Below are 19,907 nucleotides of genomic sequence, written 5' to 3'. Positions count from 1 at the left end.
AAAGCACAAGCCATATATTTTCAAGGGTGCCTCTGACCGTTGTCCCTCTATTGATGCATCTCTTGACTCAGGTACCTCAATTAAGAACTTAAATCCTTTTTGATTTCATGCTATGTATTTGCCCCATGTTCTTAAGAATGAGTTTGTTTTTGAGGCGTGAGTAAAGAGATATCAATTGTTTCTTAGACTCGAGATTTTAAGATAATATGCTTGATAGGAGTGACGTTCTTAATGTGTTTATGCTCTATTCTTGTTCGTTGTTACCTCTTATTTAGTGTGTTTAGTTCATTTTGTTAGAATAAGTGTCTAGAAGGTGCTTATATCGAGGGAGTAAAATGATGATGAAATCGTGCTAAGTACTAAAAATCCTTATTGAGCTATGATTCCTTACTTGAATAGGACTCTACTTTTCTATTTTCATTCTTTCCCATTTCTAACTTGTCAATTCCTTTTAGGAAAGACAAATTCTATATGGACTAGGAGTAGAGGAGCCGTGATGCATTCCTAGATGCCGTGATGCATTCTTAGATGAGCAAGGAAATCATGTCCTAGTTATACAAGGAGAAGTGAGGCCGGCCTACACATTTCCTAGCCCAAGAAGGAGAGCTCCCGTGCAGCCTTTGTTTGTCTCCCATTTGGATTTGGTTTCCTATTTGGAGTTGGATTTCAATACCAAGTTGGAGATGGATTTCCAAGGTTTATATGAAGATATTTTCGTGCATATAAATCAGAATTATCAAGGACCAATCCATGCAAGAATCAGAAATCTGTCAGGATCGTAGTCCAACTTCGACGGGCTCCCTTGGACAGCTTAGAACGAATTAGAAGACGTGCCTTCTATGGATGGAAAGCTCTATGAGTCTAGTTTCTGTAAGATTTGGAATCGCATCAATATCGTATACCTACAAGAAGTTATGTTCGAATCTTTACTCGGAGGTCCAGTGGGCTCGGTAGAATTATTTCAGCCATTGATATGCTTTTGATCTAAGGGTTGTGAGGGAAAGTTGGGGCCTTGTTTCTCCTATATATAGAGGCATGAATCTACATCAGAATAATCATCAATCCTTGCACTAAAGAAATGCAAAGCTCTGCCGAACCCCATACTCACCATCCAAGAACCCTAAATCCGATTCCACCCTTCCATCATCCCTTCCTTCGAAGTACACTTGTGAAGAGGTTCCATCCCTTAGAAGTCACGGCTACACCTTATGAAATCATTTGATTGATAAAGTGTAGCCATGATACTCTCTATGTTAATTTCAGTTTTAGGTTTTTCTTGTTCTTGGTTGTGTATGTGTTTTGGTTATTGTAAAGTTGTTTCGATTTTGTCTATGAAGTAGGTACTTATTTCAAGCTATATAAAGTTGTGATTTTGGTTTTTGGTTCTATGATTTTAGATTTATTCCGTCAGTCATTCTTGAATAATTTTGATACCTAATGTTATGTATGCGCTTGTAGCATAATATTTAGGTTGTTGGATTAATGACTTGTGATGATAACTTGATGAACTTTGTGTATACGCTTGTAGCATGAGGTTGAGTTAGGTTTAATTTCAGTGAGGCCGCTTGACAAGAGTTGAATAAATTAAGTGTCTATGTGTTTAGGTTACTACTTTGAAACCTAATGACATGATCCAACCTTAGTTATTCACGATGGTGTCTCGTCATTACTCTTAAAGGAGAATTGAAATCTGATTTTCGTTGCTTTATATGGGTTATTTTGGTGATGCTTTGTGCAAGTGTTGATTGTTCACATGTATATATTAGCTTAGGTTTATTTTCTGTTTTTATACTTAGTATTCGAAACTAATACCCTTTAAACTCTTCCTAAATTTGTTGTTATTTGATTGTGATTCAGTCCCTGGTTGGATCTCTGGTTTCTAATGATACCTTCTTGTTTTATACTACTAACGATGCTTACAAGGTTAATATTGGTTGGAAACGTGCTAGGGCAGAGGAAGGACAAGCAATTCTACGCCATTTACTATGTCTCACGAACGCTCAATGATGCTCAACAGAACTATACCACAACCGAGAAAGAAGTTCTTGCGGTTATCTTTGTTTTGGATAAGTTTCGTTCTTATTTACTTCAATCGAAGGTTATTGTTTACACTGATTATGTAATTTTGAAGTACTTGATGACAAAGAAGGATGTCAAACCGAGATTGATTCGATGGATTCTCTTGCTGCAAGAGTTTATCTCGAAATCAATGACAAGAAGAGAAGTGACAATGTGGCAGACCATTTGAGCCATTTAGTGAGGGATGCCAAGCCCTTTTCCATTCAAGAGAGTTTTCCGAATGAGTTACTCTTTCGAGTTGAGGTAAGTGAGCCATGGTATGCAGATATTATGAACTATCTTGTTTCTAAGCAATTTCCAGATATTTTATCGCATGCTCAAAGGACTAGACTCAAGGCTTTAGCTAAGTATTATGTTTAGGATGAACTATACTTGTGCAAACACTGTGTTGACCAAACCATTAGAAGGTGTGTCTAGAAGGTGTGTCCCTAAATATGAACATGAATTTATATTTGTTTTTTGCCATTCTAAGTCTTGTGTAGGTCATTTTGGTTCACGTAGGACTGCTCTTAAAGTGTTAGAATATAGTTTCTTTTGGCCTACTATTTTTCGAGATGCATATGCTTTTTGTATGACTTGTGACAGGTGCCAAAGAACAAGTAATATTGGTCTTAGAGATCAAATGTCAATGCAACATATTCTTTATGTTGCAATTTTTGATAGTTGGGTCATCAATTTAATGGGACCATTCCCTAACTCTAATGGATTTTTGTATATTCTTGTGGCTATTGATTAGTGATGGCTTTTCTCACTTTTACAACCGTATGATTGAGTCTTTGTTGAGGAAGTATGGTATCAAGCATAAGGTTGCTACGCCTTATCACCCCCAAACGAGTGGACAAGTGGAGCTATCTAATCGAGAGATCAAGAGGATTTTGGAGAAATCAGTTGGACCAACTCGAAATGACTGGTCCCAATGGTTAGATGATGCTCTTTGGGCTTATAGAACTGCATACAAGACTCCTCTTGACATGTCCCTTTTTTAGTTAGTCTATGGCAAGGCGTGCCATATTCTTGTGGAGCCTGAACATCGTGCATGGTGGGCTGTGAATAACTTCAACATGGACATTGATGAGGCCGGAGAGCATACGAAGTTGCAATTGCATGAGATGGAGATTCGAAATGAGGCCTATGACTCGGCTATGATTTACAAAGAGAAGACCAAGGAGTTCAATGACCGTATGATAAGGAAGAAACACTTTGTCATTGGACATACAGCTCTTTTGTTTAATTCTCAACTTAGGTTGTTTCCGTGCAAGCTCCACTCTAGGTGGCTTCGCCCGTTTGTTGTTACTAATATCTTTCCTTATGGTGCTATTCAGATCAATGGAACCAAATTTCAGTTCAACAGACATCGCTTGAAGCCGTACTATGAGAACTTTGCAGAGCATAATATGGAGGAGACTTCTCTCCTTGAACGTACGGTAAGCAAGTGAATCTTTGTGGAAGTCTAGGCTTAGACTATAAACTTAAGCTAATGGAGGAGCTATCAACGAGTGTTTGCGATTTCTTATTTTTTTCTCTTTTTATTTTGCGTTGCTTATCATATTGTACATTGAGGGCTAATGTAAGTATTAAGTGTGGGGTGGGGTATACATCATTCGTTGTATTCAATTGTTTGATGCCTATGTGTTTTTCGATTTCTTGCTTTAATTTTCGATTTTTATTGTTTTTATTTTCTATTTTTCGATTTTGTAGTGTTTGTTTTGTTTTGTTTTTGTTTTGAGTTACTTAATTGATATTTGATGGTTAATCGATGTGTAGAAATTGTACGAACATGTAGTAGATGAGGAGTTTGAAATTTACGTACATAATGAGCATGTTCCTTACTCATTTTGATTCATGTAACCCTTGTGAGTTTCGAGCCATACTTGTGCCTTTCTTTTGAATGTTATTCTATCGTTTCTTAGCTATATAACCTCATTATATCTATTTTGATCGATTCATATGCCATAGAGATTCAATGAACTAGAGAATGCTAGAACTTACTTTGTGAAACTTTCGAAACTTCTATCATAATATACTCTAATTTTGAAAAGAATTGTTGGATCTTTTTAGTATTTCCATCACTTTATGCCAAAAAGCGTATGCCCTATTTGTGCCCTGCTTGAGACATCTTAGTATGAACCCATTTGAGCCTATGTTAAACCTTTTCTTTCATCACCAACAATTCACAATATAACACAATAGTAACACTTCAAAGCATTGAGAATTAATCAATTCCCCGGCAACGGCGCCAAAATGATAAAGCGTTTTGTTAGAACGTCTATAAAATACCCTGAAAAACATCATCTTTAGTATAAAATAAGCAGGGATCGTTCAGTCAGGGAAATCAAAAGGGCCTCAACACTTATTATGTTATTGGGGGATTTGATTTGGATTCTAAAACTACTACTTAAAATAAATCTTAAATTATTTATATACAATTGATCTACCACTCATCACATAACCAAAACACGAATTCTACTCAAGAAACATGTATGACACGCATAGAACAACACATAGGCAGTAAGTATTTTCGATTATTTCTAAGTCTATTTCAATTCCAATGCTAATTAGAGTCCGAAGCGGTTGATCTAATCGTTAACACTTCTTAATTATTTAGAATCAACAAAGTGTTTAATCCTAAATATATGCTAAAAAGAGTTCAACATAACGAAGCGTTCTAGTTAAACAATAAAGTAGCACATAAGCACATTAAGTCGAATTGGAGATATGTAAGCAAGCATGGCGTCACTCATGTTGATTAAGCATGTAAATTCCTAGAACTATCTCCGACAAGACACGATCGCATGGGTGAGACTTTCAACAAGACACGATCTCCGACATGAAACTCTACATTCCTCCTATGTCGATCGACATAGGTCTTTTGTCGACTTTGTGCAGCTTTCAAGCACTCCTTAATTGATGCAACTACCTCCGCAAGAATGCTTAACTACATCAAGTCCGGGAAGAACGGTTTCGCCTACCTCAGCCCAACATATTGGGGTATGGCATGGTCTCGCATAGAGAGCTTCAAAAGGTGTCATCCCTATGCTTGAGTGATAATTATTGTTGTAAGCAAACTTGATCAAATATAGGTGATCCTCCCAACTCCCTCCTAAATTCAAAATGCAAGACCTAAGCATATCCTCCATCACTTGATTGACTCTTTCAGTTTGTCCATCAGTTTGAGGATGAAATGCAGTGCTCATGTCTAACTTCGTCTCCATTGTACTTTGTAAGCTAACCCAAAATCTTGAGGTGAATCAAGCATCACGATGTGACACTATCGAGACAGAAACTCCGTGCAGACGTACTACTTCTCATAGGTATAGCTTACTTGAGAAATCGATGGAATATGTTACCTTTATTGGTAAGAAATGGGCAAATTTTGTAAGGCGATCAACAATGACCCAAATTGCATCGCTGCCTCTTTGCGTCCTTGGCAATCCAGTAACGAAGTCTATCGTGATGTGCTCCCACTTCCATTCTGAAATTTTGAGAGGTTGTAATAATCTTGCCTTTCGCACGTGCTCCGCCCTCACAAGTTGACATGTAAGACACCTAGAGACATAGTTAGCAATGTCTCTCTTCATGTTGTTCCACCAATAGTTTTTCCATAGGTCTTTATACATTGTTATTCCTCCTGGGTGGATTGTGAATTTTGAACAATGTGCTTCTTGCATTATATCACTCCTTTAATGATCCAACATTTGGCAGGCAAAACCTCCCTCTAAAACGCATCTCTTCCTCCGTATGTGTGCTCTAGTCTTCGGGGTGCTTCTCTTTCATTCCGCGAACGTATTCCACGAGCCATTCATCTTCCCGTTGTGCTTGAATGATTTCGCCTATTATTGAGGGTTGCACCACTAAGTTTTCAATAAACATCTCATTCATGTTCGTTGAAGGAGTACGATTGTACTCAATTAGAGTTCTTAGCATGCTCCAATGCTCTTTTATAATTGTAGCTAGGTGACTTTGGAGTTTTCGGCTTAAAGCGTCAGCCACTACATTTGCTTTACCGAGATGGTATTGCAATGTGAAGTCATAGTCCTTGATAGGCTCCATCCATCTTCTTTGTCGCATGTTTAAATCCTCTTCGGAGAAAATATACTTTAAACTTTTGTGGTTAGAGAATAGATCAAACCACTCCCATATAAATAATACCTCCAAACCTTCAAAGCAAAAACCACACCTGCTAGCTCAAGATCATGGGTTGGATAGTTCTTCTCATGCACCTTCAATTGTCGAGATGCATAAGCTACCACCTTCCCATTTTGCATGAGAACGCAACCGAGTCCTTGATGTGATGCGTCGGTATATATGACAAAAGGAATTCCACTTTCTGGAATGGTGAGGATTGGTGCTGTTGTCAGCCTTTCCTTTAGCTTCTGAAATGCTTGTTCACAATTGGCGTCCTAAATATACTTCACATTTTTTCGAGTCAACCTTGTCAATGGAAGATCAATTTTTGAAAAAGCCTTCAATGAACCTCCGATAATAACCAGCAAGGCCAAGAAAACTTCGTATTTCGGTTGGAGTGGTAGGAGCTTTCCATTCTAACACAGCTTTGATCTTTGCAGGGTCCATTGCTATTCCATTTTGAAAGACAACGTGGCCCAAGAATTTCACTTAGTGTTGCCAAAAATCGCACTTCTCAAATTTTGCATATAGCTTGTGTTCTCTCAATACTTGTAAGGTAGTCTCCAAGTGTTGTGTGTGGTCTGCTTCATTTTTGGAATAAATTAAAATATCATCGATGAAGACTAGGGGTGGACACGGGTCCATTCGGTTCGGTTTTGGACAAAACCCATAACCCAACCCAAATTTTAAATTCGGTTCGGTTCGGTTCGGTTTTTCTATTTTAGAGACTGTGACCCACAACCCAACCCAACCCGTACGGTTCGGTTCGGTTCGGTTTTTTTTTTCGGTTTTACCCGTATGTAAAATACGTAATATTATATATTAATTTTAAAAGTACAAAATTTAACATAAAGATGAAAAACTAACTAATGATTATTTCATACCTAATTGAATTATGCCTCATCATTTAGCCCGTTGATCTGAAAAGCTCGCCGAGGCCCGCAAGCCCGATGAGTTTTTACCCGAAAACAACACTAATATGTCATAAGGGAAGACCCATTACCAATATGCGAACACTAAAAGTCGTTTGCATATATGAAATCACCTAATTTTTATCACCGATTGTGTGCGGTCGCACCAAAAAAATCCATTTGGCAAAGCCCCGATCAATGAGGATTTTAATATGTCAAAACGCCTTTTTTTTTTACCATAAGTATGGACGATCAATCAATATCCAAATCGGACGAAATTTTTACGGGTTCCCTAAATATATATACTGATCACATCTGCTGGTGTCGATCGACCATATTTCAAACTGGAGTTATCGATTGCTGAAGTGTCCACTAATGTATCATACCTTTATATTAGATTTATAATAAAACTATCGCATTATGAAGCGACTATATGAAAGAAACTTTTAGCGATCGATCGACACCATCCGATGTGATCAGTATATATATTTAGTGACTATAAAAATTTCATCCAATTCGGACCTCATTTAACCGTCGGAATTTTTGGTAAATCGAAAACATCACTATTATGCCATAAGGGAGGACCTATTACAAATATGCGAACGCCGAAAGCCGTTTGCATATCTGAAATCACCTAATTTTTGTTACTTATCATGCGCGGTCACACTGAAGAAATATATTTGGCAAATCCCCGGTCAATGGGGTTTTATTATGTTAAAACGCCTCTTTTTTGGTTGACCGTAGGTACGAACGGTCAAACCATGTCCAAAATGGACGAAATTTTTACGGGGTCCCTAAATATATATACCAATCACATCTGCTGGTGTCGATCGACCATATTTCGAATTAGAGTTGACGATCACCTAAGTGTCAACTAATGTATCATAACCTTTATATTAGGTTTAAAATAAAACTATCGCATTATGAAGCGACTATATGAAGGAAACTTATAGGGATCGATCGACACCAGCCGATGTGATCGTTATATATATTTAGTGACCCTATAAAAATTTCATCCAATTCGGACCTCATTTAACCGTCGAAATTTTTAGTAAATCGAAAACATCACTATTATGCCATAAGGGAGGACCTATTACAAATATGCGAACGCCGAAAGCCGTTTGTATATCTGAAATCACCTAATTTTTGTTAGTTATCATGCACGGTCGCACTAAAGAAATATATTTGGCAAAGCCCCGGTCAATGGGGTTTCAATATGTGAAAACGCCTCTTTTTTAGTTAACCGTAGGTACGAACGGTCAAACCATGTCCAAAATGGACAAAATTTTTACGGGGTCCCTAAATATATATACCAATCACATCTGCTGGTGTCGATCGACCATATTTCGAATTAGAGTTGACGATCACCTAAGTGTCAACTAGTGTATCATAACTTTTATATTAGGTTTAAAATAAAACTATCACATTATGAAGCGACTATATGAAGGAAAATTCTAGGGATCGATCGACACCAGCCGATGTGATCGGTATATATATTTAGTGACCCTATAAAAATTTCATCCAATTCGGACCTCATTTAACCGTCAGAATTTTTGGTAAATCGAAAACACCACTATTATGCCATAAGGGAGGACCTATTACAAATATGCGAACGCCGAAAGCCGTTTGCATATCTGAAATCACCTAATTTTTATTACCTATCATGCGCGGTCGCACTAAAGAAATATATTTGGCAAAGCCCCGGTCAATAGGGTTTCAATATGTGAAAACGCCTCTTTTTTAGTTAACCGTAGGTACGAACGTTCAAACCATGTCCAAAACGGACGAAATTTTTACGGGGTCCCTAAATATATATACCAATCATATCTGCTGGTGTCGATCGATCATATTTAGAATTAGAGTTGTCGATTTCCTAAGTGTCAACTAATGTATCATAACATTTATATTAGGTTTAAAATAAACTTATCACATTATGAAGGAAGCAAGACGGCTAAATAATGCGCCTTTTATACATTAGGTCAATTAGGTTAGAAATTATGTGCGGCTGTGAGGCCGACCACACTATTTTTTTTATTTAAAAAATAATAATAATGTAAAATTATAAATATGACAAAATAATGTCGTTTTGTAACGTTGACCATTGACTTCGGGTTGTTTGGGTCGGTTCGGTTTCTAAGGGACTGAACCCAAAACCCAACCCAAATAGAATCGGTTCGGTTCGGTTTTTTTATTTTCGGTTCGGTTTGATTCGGGTTTCGGTTTATTCGGATTCGGTTTGGGTTCGGGTCTGGTTTTTTTCGGTTTTCGGGTCAGTTTGTCCACCCCTAATGAAGACGATAGTAAACTTATCCAAAAATGAACTAAAAACTCGATTCATCAAGTCCATGAATATGGCTGGTGCATTGGTTATACCAATGGGCATTACTAACCACTCATATTGTCCATACGTGTGTTGAATGCAGTTTTAAGGATATTATCCTTTTTTACAAGAAGTTGGTGGTACCCAGAGCGTAGGTCAATCTTTTAGAATACCTGAACTCCTCGTCATTGATAAAATAAATCATCAATTCGCGGCAATGGGTACTTGTTCTTGATAGTCACCTTGTCTAGTTGTCGTTAGTCGATGCATAAACGGAGGAATCCATCTTTCTTCTCGAACAACACATGTGCTCTCCAGCTAGAAAAACTACGTCGAATAAACCCAAGATCGAGCAACCCATTGATTTGCTTTTGTAGCTCATCTAATTCTTTCGGTGCCATTCTATAGGGTGTCACATAAATTGGCTAGCTTCGAGTATTAGGTCAATGCTGAATTCAATTTCTCGACTTGGTGGTAAATGAGTGATTTTGTGAAAAACATTTTATAAGAGTTCACCACAGGAATTTGTTCTATTGAAGGTTCAGAATTCTGTGATTCAACATTGGCAAGAAATTTGGGAGGAGTTGATTTTCTTGGAAAGTCACAATGGATTTTTCAAATAGGTTGGCCAGGTATGGAAAAAGTGATAGTTTTCCACGACAATCTATAAGGGCATGATATTTGCTTAACCAATCATATCCTAGAATTATGTAACAACGCCTCAAATTTAAAACTAGAAGGCCCTATGAGAAATTTGTATCCAAAACATGTATAGGACATGATTTACAAACTTTGGTTAAGATGACAGATTTTTCTAACAGTGTCAAGACCATTAGAAGCTCATCTTGTTCAGTTGCTGTTAAACCCAAAGTTGAGACAAATGCAACAAATATAAACGAATTAGATGCACCAGTATCAAATAGTATATGAGGTTGAGTACTATATGCTACTAGCGTACCCACCATGTATAGATTAATTCCTTGATTAACATACATAGTAACCATGTAGTGCTTATCATCTAGGTTGATATCATGATTGTTTTTTTTTTGAAAAAAAGAAAATGAATTATAATTTGAAACCCCTGGAGCAACCAGAGTTTACAATATCAAATAATAAAGCTCTAGAAACCTCTCTAGGAACTTCCTTAATCCAACAAGCCGACGAAGAATGACCTAGATCAGCTAGAGCATCAGCAACAAAATTAGCTTCCCTAAAAACATGCTGAAAGCTAATGCTTCTAAATTGGGCAGCTAGGGCTTTAATATCCCTAATAATCACAAGGAGCCTCCAAGGAGGCTGTATAGCTCCATTAACTGCATCAATGACCATCTTCGCGTCACCTTCAACATCCACCGAGTGAAAGCCACGTTCCAGAGTTACTTTTAAACTGTTCCTCAGCGCCATAGCTTCAGCAATAGGAACCGAGGTGCGTCTGAAGGAAGTGGCAGCTGCATAGATTGGCTGACCGTCTTCACCCCTCAAGATGAATCCTCTAGCGGCTGAATCATTTCTAACTGAACCATCAAAATTTATCTTTACTCTGTTTGTAGGAGGATTTTGCCATTTAATAATGGCCGAGGAAGGTTGAGATATAATCCCCCTAGAAATGGAGTTTTCAATCACAGCTGCAGCGAGGAAATTTGCTGCACTCAAACTAACAACATTAGCATTAGGCCTGGTCCCCCTAAAAACCAAATCATTTCTTGCTTTCCAGATGAACCAAGCAACTGTTAGAACCTTTGCAAATAGGTCCTGATCATGATTTTGGACAAGGAACAAGTTCTCCAGAACCTTAATCAAACCATCAGACCAGTTAATAGCCTGGTTAATACCAGCCAAGTTCCAAACTTTTTGAGCAAAACTACATTCACCAAAAAGGTGGTTAGCAAATTCATTATCTTCAATACACATGGGACATGAATTATCAGTAAGTAAACCAAATCTTGAGAGTCTATCTCTAGTCTTAAGACGACCCCTGATCAAAAACCAACTAAACAACTTAATTTTTGGTTGGACATCAAGCTTGCACAATTTATTCAAAAGCTTTATATTTTGATGCTTGTTAAGGTTATCATGTTGGATCCAAGTAGCAGATTTAATGGAGCACTTGCCATTAGCAGCAGGTCCCCAAATGACTTCATCCTCTTGCTCACACAACAGTAAAGGAATGCTGACAATACTTTTCATAATCTCACTGTCAAGGACCAAACTTAGTTGATCTTTGCACCACTTACCATCCTCAATATAGTCAGCCACTTTATCATCCAAGTTAATGTTTGTTCTCATATGAAGGGAAATAAAATTGATAAGAGTATCAAAAGCCCAATTAAAGTTCCAGAAGTTAATACTCTTACCATTGCCAACAATCTAGCGCATACCTTTCATGATCAGTTGTCTAGTGTCAAGAATGTCGTTCCAAGCTGCCGAGCATCTTTGCCTTTTTCTTTTCCTGAAAGAAGGAAACTTTTGAGAGATATTTTCTCTTAACAATCATAGACCACCAATCGTCATTGCCAGTAATAACTTTCCAAGCTAATTTGCCTAAAGCTGCATTATTAAAGAAAGCAGCCTTTCTAATACCAAGCCCTCCAGTAGCTTTAGGCATACAAACTTGATCCCATGCCACTGGGGAGCATTTATGATCAGATCCCCAGAAGAAGTTTCTGGCCACTTTGTCTATTACATTTGTCACTTTTTTTTGGCATTTGAAACATGTCATGATGTGCTTTGGCATTGAAGAGAGATTAGCCTTAATTAAAGTTAATCTCCCAGCTCTAGACAAGGTACCTTTCTTCCAACCTACAAGCTTGTTAGAGATTTTTAAAAGTAGTTCCTTTGCATTAATTTTGTCCTTCCAGAAGATAATATTGTGAATGCCAAGATATTTGCCAATTGTTGCCTTATGTTGAATATTAAGAATGTTTACAATATTAGATTTGATGGAAGCACTGACTTTAGGGGAGAAATAAATTGAAGATTTATGATTATTGATCTTCTGACCGGATGCACTTGAAAAGAGCTCAAGTACTTTAGCAATATTCCTTGCTCCAGATTTGCTAGCTTTTGCGAAAATCAAACAGTCATCTGCAAACATTAAGTTTGAAATCTGAAAACCTCTAGGGGAAGAAAGAATTCCCACATGTGTTTTAGGTTTATCACCAAGAGAATTGAAATGCCTAATGAGAGGCTCCATTGCCAAAATAAAAATATAAGGTGAGAGAGAATCACCTTGTCTAATGCCTCTGCTTGGCTTAAAGAAACCTCTAGGGGAACCATTAACAAGTATGGAGAAAGAAACTGTGGAGATGCAATTTAAAATAAGAGAGATCCATCTTTGGTGAAAACCAAAGCTTTCTAAGCAGTGTACAACATAACCCCAATTCAAAAGATCATAAGCTTTTTCCAAATCAAGTTTCAAAACCATAGCTCCAGTTTTTGCTTTTGACTTGTGGAAATCAGAAAAAAGTTCATGAGCTATTAGAATGTTATCCTGAATAGCCCTACCAGGAGCAAAGACTCCCTGGTTCTTGGAGATGCATTTAGGTAACAAGGGTCTCAGTCTCTTGATTAAGATTTTGGTCAAAATTTTATAAGCAACATTACATAAGCTAATTGGTCATAAATCGTTCACTTTTGAAGGTTTTTCTACCTTTGGGATAAGAGCGATATTAGTATGATTTATTAATGAAATATCCTAAATGTCACCAAAAATACTCTTAATCATTGGAATGACTGAACAACTCACCTCATCCTAGCAATTCTAATAGAAAGCCGCATGCAATCCGTCTGGACCTGGGGCTTTCAATGCTCCAATACTCTTGACTGCATCGAGGATTTCTATATCTGCGATAGGTTTCAACAAAAGATCATTATCTGCATCAGAAATACAAGGTTCTATAATAGAAAGAAATTTCTTTGTGGCATGCATATAAGGAACATGGTCTTTAGAAAATCTTTTTTGAAAATCATGAACAAGGATCTCCGAAATTCATGCATCTAAGGTAATCCAATTACCACAACTGTCCTGGAGCTTTGAAATAAAATTCATTTTTTCCTGATATTTGCCTGAGCCTGAAAGAATTTTGTATTCCTGTCACCCAAATTGAGCCAGTTAGCTTTTGCTCTTTGAGCCCAAAAAATCTTTTCATCTTTGTACAGTTTACACAGTTCCTTCCTAATGGTAAAATCTTTTTCAATCAAGGAGGAATCAGGTTGGTTCATCAATTGTTGTTGGATTAAGCTGCTTTCTTCATTCAGCTCCTCAAGCTTCCTAAACAGATTTCCAAAGGTGCTCTTGCTCCAACTCTTTGCCTGAGAAGCAAATTGTCTAGTAATAGTTAGAAAATTGTGTAAAGGGTTATTGTTATAGACTTTACCCCAATAGTCTTTCACCAAAGGTTTGAAGCCATTATGGGATAACCAAATATATTCGAATTTAAATGTCTTAGGCCTTTTTTGGACATTATTCTCTAAGGAGAGAAAGATGAGACCATGATCTGAGCCAATAATAGGTAAATTTTCTAATTTAATGTCAGGATATTTAATAATCATATGACCATTAACACAAGCTCTATCCAGTCTTTCAAAAATTTGAGCATCACCTTCTTGCTTGTTAGTCCAGGTGAACGGAATGCCGCTAGCTGATAGAGAAAATAAGCTTTCATTGCATAAGAAGTCACAGAAATTCTTCATATACTGAGTGGTACCTTGCAAACCACCCAACTTTTCTTCAATATTGGTGATTATATTTAAATCCCCCATAATAACCCAGCACTCATGATTTCCAAGGTTCAGTCTAGCTATCACATTCCAAAGATCAGCTTGTTTATCTTTTTTTGGATAAGCATAAATGAAAGTAGGAAAAATAGTTTTCCCGTTTGAAACATCAGTGATAGTAGTATGTATAAATCTATCATGAGGCATAATTACTTGAATAGAAATTTAATTTGAATTCCAAAGCAAACTTAAACCAACACATTGTCCAGCAGAAGGAATTAAGCATTCATCATCAAAACCAAACTTCCTAAATTTATTTAGCATATTAGTAGATGATCTAGTATCCAATATACAGAAAGCATCTACATGATAGCAGGAAATATAAAAGTGAGCTTGTGCCACAAAACCATCCTAGGCACTTCCTCTGCTATTCCAAGTCATTAACTTCATATCTTAGCTCAATTTGAAGAAGAAACACTGCCTTCCTCCTCAGCAGCTTCGGCCATGTTATCATCTTTATTGTTGTCTCCAGAGTAGGCTTAATTATGTAATTTAATTTATCAATGTAGGCATTTAACATATCAGTAGAAAGACAGACCAAATGAAAGACACCCAAATCAATTGGATAAAGGAAATCATCTAGACAAGCTTCAGCACTTGATTCAATAGTACAAGAACTTAGAGGCATAAGATTACCATTGACAAACATAGTATTATTTCCAGATTGTGGAAAAATATAATCAATCCCGATAGAACTAGCTTTTGCCATACCCAAATCACAAATGGGTATAGCACGTAAACTCCAAATATAAGAGTGAGTGAGGTCCAATTAACAAAAGTGAAAAGAGAAAGACAATGACGTACCTGGGTAGAATTGATAGAGACACATACCTGGCTCCAGCTTAGATCGATTCTAAGAGGAACAAGGACGTTCCGAACATGACTTAGTACCCGGTTTGGATTGAAAGGGTTTTTCACCGAGACGCGAGGGGGGCCAACATCCGAAGCCTTGATGAGAGATCGAACCAACATTGTAGGTGAGAGCATCCAAACTTCATCAAAAGATTGATCCTCCATGGAGAACTCAAATTGGGAGAAACCCCTAGAGTAGACGAACAGATCGTAGCGGGCGGAGGCCTTTCGTACGATGTTTGGCCATGGAGGCCACCAAGCAATCCACCGAGCGAAGCTGCGAAAAAGGAAATATCAACACACATGTTATAGGTCAGTTGCCTAGCATTAGCATGAAGTTCCAAATAATCATTACCGAATTGAAAATCACTTCGTAGTACTTCTACGAACTGATGATCCATACTGTCAAATCATCATTGTTAGTTAGACAAATCAACTCTAATTTTGAAAGATATCGATTCAAGCACAAAATTTCAAGATGCAACAAATTATAAGTGAGAACTTATATGCAACTCCTCTAACTTTGAGAAACACATTCGCATACAACATAAATACATAATTCTTCTCGTTCTTGTTAAGTTTTTGAATATATATATATATATATAGTCTTTATCCAAAATTAAGCTTCACTCTGAAATTTCAGAGTGAAGTTCTAATTTTGGCACACTTTCTTATGAATTTTTTTCACCATAAGTGATTCAATATTTAGGTATGCTATTCAAGATCATCTCTACAAAGTTTCATCCAATTTGACAATGGTTTGAGCTTTCAAAATTGAGATTTATATGAACGGTTCACGTTGAACAGTTTTAATTCATTCATTGATTTAATCTAATTTCAATACCTTAACGATGTCCGAATTAGATGAAAATTTGTAGAGATGATCTTGAATAGCATACCTCAATATTGAATCGCTTATGCTCTGATACCAATCTGTCATGCCACCAAATTCGAGACCACTATTATATGGAAATATGGTTCCCGAATTAGAGATTTGACATTTTAACCAATAGAATTTATTCAATAAGACTGACAAAAATATGTGTCTGAAATATAATTTTACAATACAGTGGATTTAGAAATACTGAAATTTAGCAAAGATACAAGAGTCTTGCATTTATTATGTTGAAAAAGTAATTAAACAAAAATCATCATAATTATTTACTAGATTCATCTCATTCCCCAAACATCTACTCATTACCTGAAAATAAGATTGTGTAGCATCATGAGTAACACAGACCCAGAAAGTACATAGTACATTCTTATATTAATTTGGCTAATGAGAAATTCAAATATGAATAACCAAGTAAAATGTACAAAAAATTAGGTGTATTTGATTACACGAATTCTTACTTATGCATATAGATATACATATCAGCATCAATATATTCAATCAATTGTGTGAATGTTAAGAAAACTAGAATTAATCACAAAGTCACATGTTAGGGTTCACGTTTACTCAAAACACGGAGGCTCAACATACCGAGGCCAAAACCAAAGTTTATGTATACTCAAGGTCAATTCTTCTATGAGTATAATAGTCCACTATTTGTAGGGGCTAGGGCCCAAGGCTAACTCACAAAGCACAAAACAATTTTACCAGTAATTCACTTAATTACGATGTAGTACTAATCACCCCGTTCACACCTCCAACTCAATAACATCAATATAATATCACAAATTTTAGTAATTAAGACAATATTTAAATACTAATAAAGTAGATAGCCTTACACCAAGATATAAATACGTATCAATAGCTCAATGTATGCATGAAATAAACAAGTTAATAAACTTGAAAATAAATGTGCAATAAAGTAAATGTACTTTAAATTAAAAATAATTAGACAATATTAGTTAGTAGTCAAAGGGTTAGTAGTCATTTATTCCATAATAAGAGAAATCTTTGTCTAAAGTACCAATTGCCCTTCAAATATTAGTGTCAAAGTCTGTCAACTTTTTGTATCGATAACTCATTCAATTTACGTCCAAATTAGGCAACTGAGGAGTCTATGTTCAAGTAATTTTCGTAAGGAATCCAATAGGATAAGTCATATAGTCCAGTTCAAAGTCATTGAGTCTAAAAAGTTCAAACACAGTAGCAATGCAGAAACCAATCATCAAGTTATCATCTTAGATGTCTACGCATTCTAAATATTTCATCATTTCTTCTGAAAATGTTGCATATTAAAACTAGAGGTCTTAAAATTTAATTGGATATAAATTTTGTGGAAAATGGTTAAGAAATGAGTGAGATATGATTTTTTTAAGTCGTGAGTGTTACAAGAGATTTTCAGTGAGTTTATTAAATCTAACTTTGATTAGCCATAACTTCTCAAAAGCCTAAATTAAAGCATTTTTCATGCGGCATTTAATGTTATTGTTACCTTGGACAAACTCATTGTTAAAAAATACGAAAATATAGTTCTTACCAAACCATGGTATTTTCTATTTTATCCTTAGCTATGCACTTTGATAAATTTTAAAAGATAAAAGATTATAAAGATGTAAGATCTACTTACCTTGAAGTTTTACGGGTGAAAAAGGTTTTGATGTGGATCAAAAGTTGGATTACTTTAGTAAGGAATGAACTTGTTTAAGAGAGAAAGAGTGAATGCTAGAATTTTAGCTTGAGGAACATTGGCTAGTTGAGTTCTCAATCAACTAAGGGAAATTTAGACTTGCATGATTTTTGATTTTGAAGTGTGAAACAAGCTTGAGGAAGCTCACAAATATAAATAGGCTAAGAAGGAACACAAAAATTCAATTCGCACCTACCATTCTTGATTTAAAAGACGAATAATTAATATTGAGTCATGACCTAGCCTAGTTAGGGTGATTGTTGAAAAAAAAAATAAATAAAAACTGTGATGGGGTAAAATATAAAATTCAGTTAGATTCAAAACGTATTTGCATAAGGATTTTATATATATATATATATATATGTAAATATAACAAACACATTTATATGTGTTATTCTAAAAAAAAGTAAATGAATTTAGTATATTCATTTCATAAGGTTTTCAATATATTTGCACTATATAACACTAATATACTTCATTAAACATAATATTATTAGTATTAGTCTGAAACTCGATTATAAAATATCGAGTATACGCAAGAAAATATAAGCTAACGTATTCAAATCGTGATCTAATACTTACAAAAAGAATTTTTCTATCTTTAAAAGTATGAAACTTAGCATCAATGGTTTCTAAAGAGAAATATTAAAAAAAAATTAAATTAATTCTAAGTTAATATAATGTTAGAATTGGGAGTATTACAAAATTACTCTTGTATTCATTATTCCGCACCAAAACGAAATTTATCCGGTAAATGAAAGATATAACGTGACGAGAATAATAAGAAAATTCCCAATATGAAATTATCGAAATTACAGTCCTTCCTACAATGCGAGAGAAAAAGAGATAAAAAAGGACTGAACAAACACTGCCCAAACAGTGCAATGTGGAGGAAATTATTATCAGGGTGTGGTGTGCTGAAGCAGCAGCTATGTCGGCGCTACTCGACGGCCACCGCCACCTCCGCTGTGAACTCGATGCTCCTCCGCTCCCTGAAAGAGCACTATCTGCAAGTGTCGAAAATGATCCCTCCCCCTAAAGTGAGCCCTCCCTCACCCTTCACCGTCGTCAAGGGCGCCCTCGACGGCGACGGCACCGGTCCCGTCCTCAAGCGCTCCTACGGCGATGATGATGAGGAAATCATCTTATCTGTCATGCGAATGGATAATATCATTCCCGGCGGAGACGGCGACGGCTACGACAGCAACCAGTTGTTCCTGCACGTCGTCGTTTCCAAGCCCGCTGAGAAGGAGTCTCTGCTTTTCCTATGTGCTCTGTTTCCTGACGCCTTGGGGATTCACTCTGTCGCCATCAGACCTTCCGGTGAAGCCTTTTCTTCCTCAGCTCTTCGTTCCTCTGCGCTTCGTTTTACCGGCCCTCGTTTTCAGTATGTCCTCCTCATTCTCTCTATTACTCTGATTGTTGATGAGGAATTGCATTTTCTTAACAATGAGAAGAGCTGTAATGGAAATGACCGAGTGCAATGGCTTTGACGAATTGCCTGTCTGCGATGTTTATATAATTCTGTATTTTTATGTTTCTTCAGAAATGAAATCTGATAGATCATTCTACTTATTTAGGATACCTGATACGATGTTTTGATTAACTTGTTTGCCAATTGACAGAGAGCTTGATGAAGGGATGAAGGATGCATTCCACAGTTACATTGAAGAGCGGGGTGTGGGCGATAGTCTTTTTCCATTTCTTCAAGCATGGCTTTACGTAAAAGACCACCGAAATCTCGTGCGCTGGTTTAAGTTAGTAGGATCATTCGTCAAAGAAACCAAGTCAGTGTAAGATTCTTAGCCTCTGGTCATTTAGAGAAAACATGTCATTAGCTGTTCCAATGCTAAGTTTCCTTCAACACTAGTTTGTCCTAGTGAGGTTGGTAAGCAGAAGATCTTTGGCTTTCAGATCTCTTTTGAGTTATGTGTTACATTTCTTAAGGTAGCATCAAATGTTTTCTTGTCCTGTGGTTTGCTTCGTATGTATTACATGCCATCAGTGGATCTGTATTCTGCGATAGATGCCATCGAATTGTTTGATTTGTTTTCTGATGATATTGCGAGGATGGACCCTGCATAGAGTTAATTCTGTTCTGTTTCCTGGTTGATATACATTGCTGTAAGGCATGGCAAACTCTGGTATATGTGAATGGAAAATTAGAGTAAATGCGGTAGTAATGCAGGATAGTTGTGGCTTACTAAGTTTTTGACGTAATTGAAATGCATTGTCAAATATTATGCAAGTGGGAATTTGGGGAAA

The 19,907-nt window shown here is 36.5% G+C and overlaps 3 protein-coding genes across 3 annotated transcripts in view; all 3 read left to right on the top strand.

Moving 5' to 3' along the window:
- The window catches only part of LOC126801498 (membrane-bound O-acyltransferase gup1), a 178,711-nt gene extending 160,559 nt beyond the window's left edge, over positions 1-18,152 (top strand). The window contains exon 20 of the mRNA XM_050528866.1: positions 18,143-18,152. The gene's annotated coding sequence lies outside the window, so the exon portion shown is untranslated. The remainder of the gene's footprint in view (positions 1-18,142) is intronic.
- LOC126803461 (uncharacterized) lies at positions 2,173-3,515 on the top strand. Its single transcript, XM_050531267.1, has 2 exons — positions 2,173-2,322; positions 3,066-3,515. The coding sequence occupies exons 1-2, from the start codon at positions 2,173-2,175 to the stop codon at positions 3,513-3,515; spliced, it is 600 nt and encodes a 199-aa protein (XP_050387224.1).
- A 349-nt stretch (positions 18,153-18,501) lies between the features above and the next one.
- Positions 18,502-19,741, top strand: LOC126802870 (uncharacterized protein At2g39795, mitochondrial). The gene is made up of 2 exons (XM_050530577.1): positions 18,502-19,029; positions 19,268-19,741. Exons 1-2 carry the CDS (start codon positions 18,527-18,529, stop codon positions 19,437-19,439), a joined length of 675 nt encoding a protein of 224 aa, XP_050386534.1. The 5' UTR covers positions 18,502-18,526; the 3' UTR covers positions 19,440-19,741.
- The last annotated feature ends 166 nt before the right edge of the window (positions 19,742-19,907 follow it).

This window comes from Argentina anserina, chromosome 7 (genome assembly GCF_933775445.1).
Source record: "Argentina anserina chromosome 7, drPotAnse1.1, whole genome shotgun sequence".
Lineage (NCBI taxonomy): Eukaryota > Viridiplantae > Streptophyta > Magnoliopsida > Rosales > Rosaceae > Argentina > Argentina anserina.
Note: the sequence above shows the minus strand (reverse complement) of the source record. Positions and strands in the feature narration are given on the sequence as shown.